At 39.8% G+C, this 12618-nt stretch overlaps 1 protein-coding gene across 5 annotated transcripts in view; it reads left to right on the plus strand.

The window, feature by feature from the left end:
- The window catches only part of SLC4A4 (solute carrier family 4 member 4), a 419170-nt gene that overhangs the window by 278945 nt on the left and 127607 nt on the right, over window positions 1-12618 (plus strand). For all 5 annotated transcript variants that reach the window (XM_069091658.1, XM_069091663.1, XM_069091665.1 and 2 more), the window contains one exon: window positions 5462-5619. In XM_069091658.1, the coding sequence (XP_068947759.1) occupies window positions 5462-5619 (158 nt within the window). The remainder of the gene's footprint in view (window positions 1-5461; window positions 5620-12618) is intronic.

Genomic DNA, 12618 nt, shown 5'->3' on the forward strand with positions numbered 1-12618 from the left:
TTCCTTCCTTCCTTCCTTCCTTCCTTCCTTCCTTCCTTCCTTCCTTCTCTTCCTCCTCTTCCTCCTCCTCCTCTTCCTTTTCCTCCTCCAAAGTCAACCATACAGTTCCAAGGATAGTAGTGAATCCCAGGTTCAGTATTAACATCTGACACTGGAGTCCCTGGTGATTGACTGATGACAGGTGGGTTGGGTCTGTTTTGGAGCATACCTGGGGCCCAAGGGTCTTACAAAAGCTGTTTAGTAGCTTACTTTTTTATCACTGATCAGCTGGCATGACTGGTGCACATTTGAGTGATAATCCTTGGTCTTCCTGCTAGAGCATCTTTGGACTAGGATGTATTACTTCATGTATAATCCTGAGGGTCAGGAGGAAAGGACAAGAGGAAGGTACAAAGGGGAATGAGAATTATGTCCTAGGGATATTTCCTGGCAAACTTGGAACATTCTTCTAGATGTTGTAGAATAACCTTTTATGTGTCTTGGGCCCTTTTCTGTAAAAATAAATCCTGTGGACTCTCAAGAATAATATTTTAAGGCAAAAAATAAGATACATATAATTACAAAGAAAATCATTTTTTTCACTTTTTAAAATTTTATTTATTTTAATCTGAATTTAAGAAATGAAACAAGCATTTTCATAACATAGAATAGGAAAAAAAAGTTGATTGTACATGAGACTGTGAATCTATTATGTAAGACTTACTATTCTTAAAAAATATAATAAAGTTATCATGTAACTTTATTTTTTCCCCTTTTTCCTTCCCTCCCTAGCTTCTGCCCTAGAAATGACTGCTATTAGATACACACACACACACACACACACACACACACAGATACAGATAGTGTCTTCCTTCATATGTCCCTTAAGGTTAATTTAGGTATTTATATTGGTGACCTAGCCACTCAGAGCTGTTCTTACAACAATATTATTAGTACTGCATAATATGGAAATAGTTATCAAAATATGTAACAAGTTCATAGACTCCCCTGAAGCTAACCATGGACTGACCCCCAATGTCTGTGGATCCTTCCCCATAGGTTAAGGGGATAGATTTCCTATCATCTTTTTTTCCTGACCTTTACTACTCTACACTTAAAAGCAATAAATGTCCTTCCCTGGCACTTAGAGTATGACATTGTACCTCACTGCTGCTTTCTAATTGTTGGTTTTCCAACCAACAAACTGTGCTCTCTCCCCCCATCCCCATCCCCCTCCCCCTCCCCATCCCCATCCCCATCCCTATCCCCATCCCCACCCCCATCCCCATCCCTACCCCCATCCCCATCTCCATCCCCATCCCCATCCCCACCCCCATCCCCATCCCAGCTATATGAGATGCATAGATACAATAATAGACTCATCTGCTCCAGAAGGAAGCAAGTGTTCAGCAGCAAGACTGTTAGTGGTCCACAAGATCAAAAAAAGATTATGAGCCTTTAGGTGTGCTTAAGGAATAAGTAAGACATAGGACAGTGCAGCTAGGTGTCATGGTGGAGAGAGTGCTGGTCCTGGAGCCAAGTAGACTCATCTCTGTGAGTTCCAGTCTGGCCTCAGACACTTGCTAGCTGTGTGACTCTGGGCAAGTCACTTAACCCCTTTTGCCTCTGTTTCCTCATCTGTAAAATGAGCTGGAGGAGGAAATGGCCCACCATGCCACTATCTCTGACAAGAAAACCTCAAATGGGGCCATGAAGGGTTGGACATGACTGAACACACACAACAGGACATGGGACATTGAATCTGTCCATCAGGGCAGGATGAATGCTGTTTAGAATGAATGAAAGATAGTCTTGCTACAGAGCCTCTATGCTAGAAGAGAACAAGAATGAGCTAAGATCAGGGGTGTGCTGTAAGTGTTTAACAACCAGCTCTGTAAAAATATTATATGCACGAGGCCCTTTTAAATTAATCTACTTCCCCAGTTTCCATCCCTTTCTTAAGTCTGGACAATCAATCACATATCAAATCTATAAAGACCTATAAAGATTGTGAACCTTTTGGTGAATCAGTAAGAGTTTGTGATTTGCAGGCAAGAAGAAATCACTGGACAGATAGTAAGGGGAGGGGGAGACAAGCAAATGAAGAGAAGACAGAAGAATAAAGCACTGGATGATAAGGAATATGTTTATTGACTTGGAAAATAAATGCATATTCAGAAAAGCTTGTGGGGCATTGAGTCTGGGCGGTTTGAGAGCAAGCTCAGAATGAAGAGAACAAGAAGTGCTGGATTTGGAATCAAGGGACCAGGTTCAACTGTCAGCTCTACCATTTTCTAATTGTGTGCCTTTGGGAAAAGCCATTTGAACTCTCTGGGCCTCAGTTTCCTCCTTTGGAAAAGGAGAGAGAGTTGATCTAAATAAGATCTAAGATACTCTTCTACCTCAAAAGTTATGATTCTATAGTCTGAGGATTATCTGGAGAAAGTAAAGTAATAAATATGAAAGATAGCATAAATAAAGGTGTAAATTATAGGAAAATGCTAAAAATTATTTTCAGGTCTGTTTTTTTATTTTGGGTAGCAAAGACATTTTTTTTTAATTAAAAAATTTATTCTTAATTTATGGAATAAAACAAACATTTCCATAACATAGTATAATTTTTAAAAGATGATTGCACATCAAACTGCAAATTTATCACATACAACTTGCTATTTGTTTTTAAATATATAATAAGAAGGTTATCATGTAAATTTCTTTTTTCCCCCTTTTTATCTTCCCTCATTTTTTTAAAGACAGGGTGAGGACATTGAAAAATTCACAGGATCTCTTTCTAATGAAGCAGTTGAAAATGACAAGCAATGAATACATCTGATTATAAGTGATGACTTATTACTGAACATTAAGCAGCTAGACCTGCAATTATTTTCGCCATTATGAATAGGCATTTATAATGTCAACTTAGTGGCATAGAATAAGAAGGGTAGGATTTGCATACGTGAGTAATAACTGGAGAATAATGGAGCCTGGGCTTGCTGGCTCATGGGGGTGGGGGTTCAATGATGAGGATGGTGATGGAAGCATGATTCTTATTCACGCGATTATCACCTTAGGACATGGAATACAACCATCAGGGCGTGATGAGTAAGTGCTGAGTGTATGAAAGATACAGTGTCCCTATACTAAGGGAGACCAGGAATAGACTAAGATCAGGGCTGTGCTGGTGAGTGTTTATCAATTAGTTCTCTGGGGAAAAAATGCATGGTACCCTTTTAAGTTTAACCTGACCTCCCACCCCCCATTTTCTATTACTTTCTTAAATTTAGACAGTCAACCAAACAAGAAATCAAGACCTAATTTATTTAGCCTTTGCCCATTTCTGAAGAGTAAAGAACCAAAATGTAATAATCAGCTCTCCAGAACTGATAGGAGCTGGCTTCCCCACACTCCTGCTGACATTAGCATTGGGGATTTTGGGAAATTATATCTGTAAGTCTAGGCTTTTTGTGTCAACCAGGAAAAGGACCACAGCAGGCCCTCAAGTGAAGGGAAACAGGTACAAACCACATTCTCCTTCTCTGTATACAACAGGGATGGGATTTGATGGGCATAAAACCCAAACCAGTGGATGAGTTGTTACTTCCAACTTCATTGGATTCTTTTCTCTATAACAACAACAACAATGCCAAAGTGTAATTTAAAGCTTTAATAGCTTAAAATTGCCCTAAGACTTTTGGGACACCCTATATATAATGCTTTTTTTTGAGATTATTATTTTTTTGGAGGGCAATTGGGGTTAAGTGACTTGCCCAAAGTCACATGGCTAGTAAGTGTGTCAGTTGTCTGAGGCCAGATTTGAACTCAGGTCCTCCTGACTCCAGGGCCGGTGCTCTATTCACTGCACCACCTAGCTGCCCCTATATAATGCTTTTTAAAAGAAGTTTCATGTATTTTTAACATTCATTAAAAAGATAGTTCCTAAGTCTTCCCCTATAACCCATTCCTCACCCATTAAGAAAGCAAGAAATATATAAATTATACATGTGAAGTCATGCAAAACACATTCCCATATTAACCATGTTGCCAAAAAAAGCACAAGAAATATAAGGTGAAAAAAGTGCTTCAGTCTGAACTCAGAGTTCATCAGTTCTCTTTCAGGAAGCAGAATTTGTTTATCATGAGTCCTTTGGAATTGTCTTGGATCATTTTCTTAGAATATTCTAAATCTTTCAAAATTAATAATTGTTAAAATACTACTGTCACCACATGCAGTGTTATCCCGATTGTGCTCATATCATTTTGCATCAGTTCATGTAAACCTTCTCAGGTTTGTCTGAAAGCATTCTGCTCATCGTTTCTTAAAACACAATAGAATTCCGTACAATCATATACCATCATTTGTTCAGCCATTCCCCAATTGATGGGCAACCCCTCAGTTTCCATTTCTTTGCCACCACAAAAAGAGTTGCTAGAAATATTTTTGAACACATAGGGCCTTTTCCCTTTTCTTTGATCTCTTTGGGATACAGAACTAGTAGTGGTATTACTGGGTCAAAAGGTATGCACAGCTTTATAGCCTTTGGACATAGTTTCAGATTGTTCTCCAGAGTGGTTGCATCAGTTCACAACTCCACCAACAGTATAATTTCTGTCATGTTAGCCAATCTGATGTGTGTGAGATGATACTCCAGAATAGTTTTAATTTTCATTTCTCTAATTGGTAGTGATTTAGAGCATTTATTCTATTGATAATTTTGATTTCTTCTTCTGAAAACTACCTGGTCATAACCTTTGACCATTTATCAATTGGGTAACGGCTTTTTATATTATGTGTCCATCAATCAATAAACCTTTATTAAGTACCTGTTATGTTCCAGACACTAAGTTAAGAGCTAGGGATACAAAAAGAGGCAAAAGATAGTCCCTTCCCTCAAGGAGCTTACAACCTCTCTCTGTCTCTCCCCATAATACTCAGTATGTATACATATATGTATATGGATAGGTTTATGAAGCATGATGGATAGATAGATAGATAGATAGATAGTCTCATTTGTTCCTTACAACAACCCTATGAGACAAGTCCTCTTCTTATTCCCATTTTACAGATGAGGAAACTGGGATCAAGAAAGATTAAATGACTTGTCTAGAGTCATATAGCTAGAGAATAGCTGAGGTAAGATTCAAACTCATCTTCCTGACTTCCAAGACTGTCACTCTATCCACAATGCAACCTAGCTTCCAAAACAGCAACAGACAAATTATTAACAAATTAATTAACAAACACACACACACAAAGAGATAAAATGAGATGAAGTGAATAGAATTGGTAGGATAGGATAGAATAGATATGATAAGACTGCATAGGATAGGACAGGGTAGATTGGCTGGGCTAGGCAGAGATAAGACAGATGAAAGTTCTAGTGGCTGCATACCTTCACTTTGTGCCCATAGAAGCAGGGCTATATTTCATCTTCTTCTGCTCCCTGGAGCTGTGACCTCTGCTTTCTGGCTCTCCCCTGTACAGCTAAAGAACAAGTTCATGAAGAAACTTCCCCGTGATGCGGAGGCCTCCAATGTCCTGGTCGGGGAGGTGGACTTCCTGGAGAGCCCTTTCATTGCCTTTGTCCGATTACAGCAGGCGGTCATGCTGGGTGCCCTGACAGAGGTTCCAGTGCCCACACGGTAAGAGATGGTCCCCGTCCAGCTGGAATCCCCAAAAGGAGACTTCCCTTCAATAAATAAATTAACAAACACATAAACAAATAAAGGGTTGTTTCCTGGGACATGAAGAATGCTTTGGATAACTGGGTCCTCTATTTAGGGCTGAGATGGATGTAGGATGTGAAATAAGAGATGACCAAAGTTCACTGGCATGGCTGGCTTCCTAGCCAGCAGGAGAGCCCAGAGGCTGCCAATTTTGCCTCTGACACTTCATGAGAACAAAACCAAACCAAAACATGGAAAGACATGTAAAATATGTTCTCAGACTAGTTCCAAAGCCAGGAAAACCTGAGGTGTAATAGGGGGATAAATGAAATGGTATCCCCACTTTCAGGGAGCTCACATTTTTTTTAGGGGATTGAGATGCAAGGGCTCCTAATTATAGTATAAAGATAGTATAAGATAGTATAAATACAGTAAAAGATAGTATAAAGAAGAGAGAAGCCTGGTGGGAGAGTGGATAGAGAGCCAGCCTCAAGTCTAGCAAGCCCTGGGTTTAGGTCCTGATTCTGACACATACTGGCTATATGACTCTGGGCACACTGTGTTAACTTTTTAGTGCTCTAGGCTACTGCAGAGCATCTGTACCATCCAGAGAGTTATTTTATCTAAGAATTCCTTACAGCCATGAAATCCAGGTCCAGCTTTTACCTGTTCCACGTAAGCCTAAAGGATAGTTAAGTACTTTCATAGTAAAGGCATTTGTTCTAAGAAGAGCTTGTATTCAGGGACAGACCCCAACCTCCCCTCCCCAATGCCCCCACCTTGGATTTCTCTCTTGAACACCACACACTTGGAGAAATCTGATTTCATCTATGGAGGCTCCCTCCTCTGATCCAGAACACAACTTCTGTGTTGGATTGCAAGTAAGTATTTTTGTTGCTTAGAGAATCTAGAGGAAAAAAATTTTAAATATACATGTTTAAAAAAATCATAACTGTTCGATTTACCAATAACATGGAACTCCATGTGGTGGAGTGGAGCAATTTCTCAGCCAGTCTCTGTTTTGCTCTTTTCAGTGACCCCTCACAGTTCTGGGAAACATGGCTGAAGGTGCCATGCCAGTCAGGGTCAATGATGGCAACCCCAGGTGGTTTAATAGGGCAAGCCAAGAAATCCAAGAGCACATCATTCAATTACTAAAGAGCTATTTCTAGGCCCTTCTGGGCCTTGCATGGTCATGTTTTTTCCAGGAAATGGCATTATCCATTGGCTGTCCTCTGAACTAGCTTGAGCTATAATCACCGAATTGGGGGCCTCATTAGCTGGCTTTCCTGAGCAATGCAGGGCCATCTGTAATAACTGCATCCTGCAAAATCCAATAAAAGAAATCCCATAAGGCCTGGAGGGGTTATCATGACGGACTGTCTCAGCCCTCAGCCATTCATTTTATTTAATTTATTTTTCTTCCTGACCATCATTATACAATGATAAAAATGAAGCAACCCCTCCTAGGGAGAATTAGAGGAAATGGTGGAGAGGTAGGAGAGGAAGGGGGAGGAAAGAGGGAAGGGGAAGTTTCAGAAAAAGAGATGGGGGAGAGGAAGTATTTTTGGAAGGGCAGATGATTTTTCTTAGTACTTTTTTAAGGCTCTCAGATACATATTCTATTTCCCTAAGTCTTTAATCCAGAGACAGCAAGTATCCTCAGTTAAGTCAGGGGGATAGGAGGAATGTAAGAGTTTCATCGTCCTTTACTACCCTCTTTTTGTTGGATAACACAGGTGTTCTCCCCTCCTCCACTTATCTACTCTTCCTGACCCCATCCCCCATGCTCCATCTGCCACATTTGGGGCTTCCCTATAGAGCACAAGCTAGTGCTGGAAAAGACCCTAGAATAACAATAGTAATTATTTCTATTACTAATATTATTGCTACAAAAACTTAAATGATCTCATTTGATACCTCAGTTGCCAGTATCTTCCCTTCCAAAGTCCCTGGGATTTAATTTTTTGTATAATGATATGTATTGATACAATATATGCACATATATACATATATGATGTGTGTGTGTATTCCAAGGTAGTATATTAATAAAAGAGAGCTAGGTGTTGCAGTGCATAGCATGCTAGGTCTGGAGTCAGGAGAATTCATTTTTCTGAGTTCAAATATGGCCTCAGACACTTACTAGTTCTGTGATCCTAGGCAAGTCATTTAACCCGTTTGTCCCAGTTCCTCCATTTATAAAATGAGCTGGAGGAGGAAATAGAGAGCCAATCTGGTATCTTTGCCAAGAAAATCCCCCAATGGGCTCATGAAAAGTTAGACATGACTGAAAAGACTCAACAACAACAAAAATGTTAAATTTAGCACAGTAGTAACAAAATTCCCCACTAAACCTCTTCTTTATCCTCACCTTGATCTCCAGCCAGGTATTCCACCCTTCTCTATTCTTTCTGTGTGCCATTCCTCTTCCTCTGGCTTTGCTTTCTTCCCTTCACAGTCTTGACTCTGTATGTTACACCATCGTCTAGCTTTGAATCTCTTTTTCTGTAAAGAGGAGAGTTTGTAACAACTTTCTCTGTCTTCTGAACCTCTTGGGCTCATCATCTGGTGAAACCTAGGGATGCCTTCTCAGAACAGGGCTTTTAAATAACTAAATTGGGAATAGTTAGAAACTAACAGAAATAAAGATGCAATTTTTCTCATCCAAATTCATGGATTCCTTGAAATCTATCAGTGAACCCCAGCAGGGTTGAAAAAACAAACACCTTGTTGTAGAGCTATAGGGTTCTTGTCAGTCATCTAATACACCCCAGTCAGACATAGAAGATGAAGGGATTTCTAAGGCCCCTTAAATCATCTAAGATCTAAGATCATGCAGGATGAGAATCTGAACTCTTGTCTTATTCAGTGCCCTTTCCACTGCTTACATATTCCAGGATTATATTCGATTATTTTAAAGTAATATATTATCTTGAAAATATTTGTTTTTATTATTAAAACATTTTTATTTTATAAATAATTCATATAATTACACAACTATTTGCTAAGGACTTTTTAATGTAAAGTACTGTCCTTGGTGCTAGAAAGGATATAAAGATATTTAGTATGAGGACCCTATCCTGTTGGACCTTCAAATGGAGTGAGTGAGTGTGTGTGTGTGTGTGTGTGTGTGTGTGTGTGTGTGTGTGCGAGAGAGAGAGAGAGAGAGAGAGAGAGAGAATAATACATACATAAATATGAACTAAGAAATATATAATAAACTAAATAATTTGGAATACAAAATGAAGAGTGTGAGGTCTAAAGTGCTATTTGTGATTTAAGGAAGGAAAAGCACAGACAACTTTTTTGCTTGGGGGATCAGGGAGCTGCCTTGGAGTCTCCAAGAATAAGTAGGATTTCCTCTGTCTATATCTTATAATGTACTTAGTACATGTATGTTGTTTCTCTCATTGAGGATGGGACTGATTTTGCCTTTTTTTGTAATCCCTAGTGCTTTGCAGAGTTCCTGGTATGTCAGGAGGGCTTAACTGATGCTTGTTGACTCCTGTTGACTGATTTTAGCATGTGGGGATGGACAAAGAGCATTAGAGATAGAGGGACAAATATAAGCAGTGACTGAGACCAAGGTCAACACCATTTAAGTAGCAGAGTCACAGAGTAATCATATGGAGAAGGGAGATGTGCAAACTAAGGCTAGAAGGTTCTTTTCTCAGAGAGGTGCCAGGCTTTAGAAAGCCTTGAATGCCAGACTGGGATTTTAGGCTATAAGGAGCCATTGAAGGGTAACTAATTTGGCAGTGGTGTGAAAGCCAGATTGGAGATGGGAGAGTCTGGGCTTGTGAGGGCTTTCAGGACTTGCTGCAATAATCCCAAGTGGAAATGAGAATAAGGAAGGGGAAGGGATAAAAGAGACTCTACAGAATTCGAATCGATCTCTTACTAACTGGTCAGGTGAGAGAGATGAAGGGTATAGAGGCTGCAAGGAGTGGTGATGTCATTGATGAATAAAAGCTTCTTAAGGAGCTGTCAGATTAAGGGGAAAGATGAATTCTGTTTGTAGACATATTGAGTATGGCTTTGACAGCTTTGTCCTAACCACCCACCCAATGGAGGAGAAGAGTACTTCAGACCTGAGATAGCTGTGAATGTAGAGCATAGAGGAAGCCCTCAGACTAGTTTTCTGCAACTGGAACCATGAGGGAAAGGGAACAAACATTTATTAAGCACCTACTATGTGCTAGACACTGTGCTAAGGGCTTTACAATTATTGTCTCATTTGATCCTCACAACAATCTTGGAAGTTAGGTGCTATTATTATCCTTAATTTATAGTTGAGGAAAGTGGGGGAAACAGTGGTTAAGTGATTTGCCCAGGGTCACAAAGGTAGTTAAGTGTCTGAGGGAAGATCTGAACTCAGGTTTTCCTGACTCCACTGCTACCTAGCTGCGTGTGGGAACTGAAATAATAACGATTGATGGTAATGATAAGGATATCCTCATCATTAATTCTCCCTAGCAGCCTTCACTAATGTATGTTTGACATTATTTCCTGGGCCTGGGACTCAGTGTTATTTGTTCAGGAGCAGAGAGAGGTCCTTGTCATCTGGAAATTTAGTGAGTGAGTTGACTGTGATAGAAATGTCAGCCAGAATAGTTTGTTTGACTCCATCAGGTCTTAATCTCTTGACAGAGTGCACACTATATGTTGCATCCAGCATCTGTTACACGAATGACTTTAATATGAGTTATCCTGGTCCCTGGAGTCAGGAAAGACTGAGTCCAAATATTGCCTTCAGCAGGTTCTTGATCTGTGACCTTGGGCAAGTCTCTGGTCCTTTCCAAGTCTGTTTCTACATCTGAAAAATGGAGATAAGAATATCTGTTGTACTTTCTACAGATGGTTGTGAAGAACAACCATGAGTTACAACATATACACATATGAAAATCTTGGAGCACTGTAGAAAATGGCAGCTATTATAATGACATTTGTTGGGTCCAAATTATTTATAACAATGTAGGAAGTGTCTTGCATTAACTAAGTGAAGGGCTGTTGTGAGGAAAACACTGTAGAAACTTTAAAATGCCACTTGAAATTAAATAATGATAAAGATGATGAGGAGGAGGGAAAGGGGTGGTGGTGGAAAGAAACAAGAGGATTTGGGGGTAAGGACAGTGGTCTGAAGGAATCTTCTTCCTTTCCAACAACAAACTTTTGTGAGGTTCTTTGAACCTTCCTCCTCTCAGGTTATTCCAGGTTATCATTGCGTGGGGCAGTGTGTATATGTTGTAGGCATGGCCCATCCCATTCCTCTCTAGGTGAGATACTAATTGTGTCTTGCTGTAATCAGCTATAGAGGTAAAACCTTGAAACTGGATTGGGAGGAAGGAGTCCCCTGGCAGAAGCTTCTTGAAAAAAATTTCAGGCACTAATAAATCTCTTAGCTGGAGCTTATTTCTAGTTGTAAGTAAATAAGAAAAAGAGACCAGTAACAAAAGCAATCCCTTTTATCCATCCATAGCTGTCATCTTGGGCTGTGTCCTTCTGGCCCCACAAATCTGATGTTTACTCTTAGTTTGCTAACAAAGAGAAAGCTTCTGGTTAAAAATAAGATTTGCCCATTGACATAAAACAGCTTGTATCCTGAAGGATGATTGGTGTGTGATCAAAGCAGAATTTGGCAGGAGGTATCGTATTGTAAAAGTCATAACTACTCTCCCTCCTTTTAGGGTTATGAGGTGAGAAAGCTTGCTGTGAGTAGAAGGATCTTGAACTCAGTTACCCAATCCTATCAGTTTCTCCTGGTTTTCTCATTTCCCTTTTTTCATTATTCTTCTCAATTTGGAGCAGTTTAAAGGAGTCTCAGCTCATATAGAGGTGGGCGTTACAACTCATTTTATGGGCAACAACCCTCCCCTTCTGTATTCAATTCAACCATTTTTTTTTTTAGCGCCAGCTAGGGGCAGCTAGGTTACATAGTGGATAGAGTGTTGAGCCTGGAGTCAGGAAGACTCATCTTCCTGAGTTCAATTCTGACCTCAGACACTAGCTAGCTATGTGGCTCTGGGAAAGTCACTTAACCCCATTTGCCTCAGTTTCCTCATCTGTCAAATGAACTGGAGAAGGAAATGGAAAACCACTCCAGTATCTTTGCCAAGAAAACTTCAAATAGAGTTTTCAGTCGAACACAAATGAAAAAGGACTAAACAGCAACAACAAAATGCGACTTAAGTTAGACACTGTTTAGCACTGAGGAGACAAAAAGAGGCAAAAGAGAGTCCCTGCCCTGAAGGGGCTTACAGTCTAATGGGGGAGACAACAAGCAAACAAATACACAAAAGGCAAGCTACATACAGGAAAAATGGAAAATACTTAAGAATGGGAAAGCACTGAAATTAAAAGGGGTTAGGGAAGGTGCCTATAGAAGGTGGGATTTTAATTTGAACTTAAAGGAAACTGGGAAGTCAGTAGCTGAAGCAGAGGGGAGAGAGCATTCCAGGTATGAGGGACAGCCAGAGAAAGTTACCAGAGGAGAGAGATGGAGGGTGTTGTTCATGGAACAGCCAAGAGATCAGTGTTACTGGATTAAAGAGTCTATGTTGAGAATTAAGGTATGAGAAGACTGGAAAGGTAGGAGGAAGCTAGGTTATGAAGGGCTTTGAATGCCAAACAGAGCACTTTCTATTTGACCCTAGAGGGGCTACATGTGTGTATATATAGATATATGTATATGCACATTATTCACATATTCACATAGGTATATTCACATACCCACAGTATGCTTGACACCATTGACTGTACTCATGATCAGGGTCAATGGGTTATTTAGTATATGGGGATATTTAACACAAAGAATTCAATATATATAATTACACACATATACATGCATACACATACATGAAAATGTATGTATACATACATATATGTGTGTGTATATGTACACATCGTATATTTATATATATGGAGAGACAGAGAGAGAGAGAGAGAGAGAGAGAGAGAGAGAGAGAGAGAGAGAGA

Source organism: Petaurus breviceps, unplaced genomic scaffold, assembly GCF_028583685.1.
Source record: "Petaurus breviceps papuanus isolate PSGF00001 unplaced genomic scaffold, PetGlider_PUasm1.0 126, whole genome shotgun sequence".
NCBI lineage: Eukaryota > Metazoa > Chordata > Mammalia > Diprotodontia > Petauridae > Petaurus > Petaurus breviceps.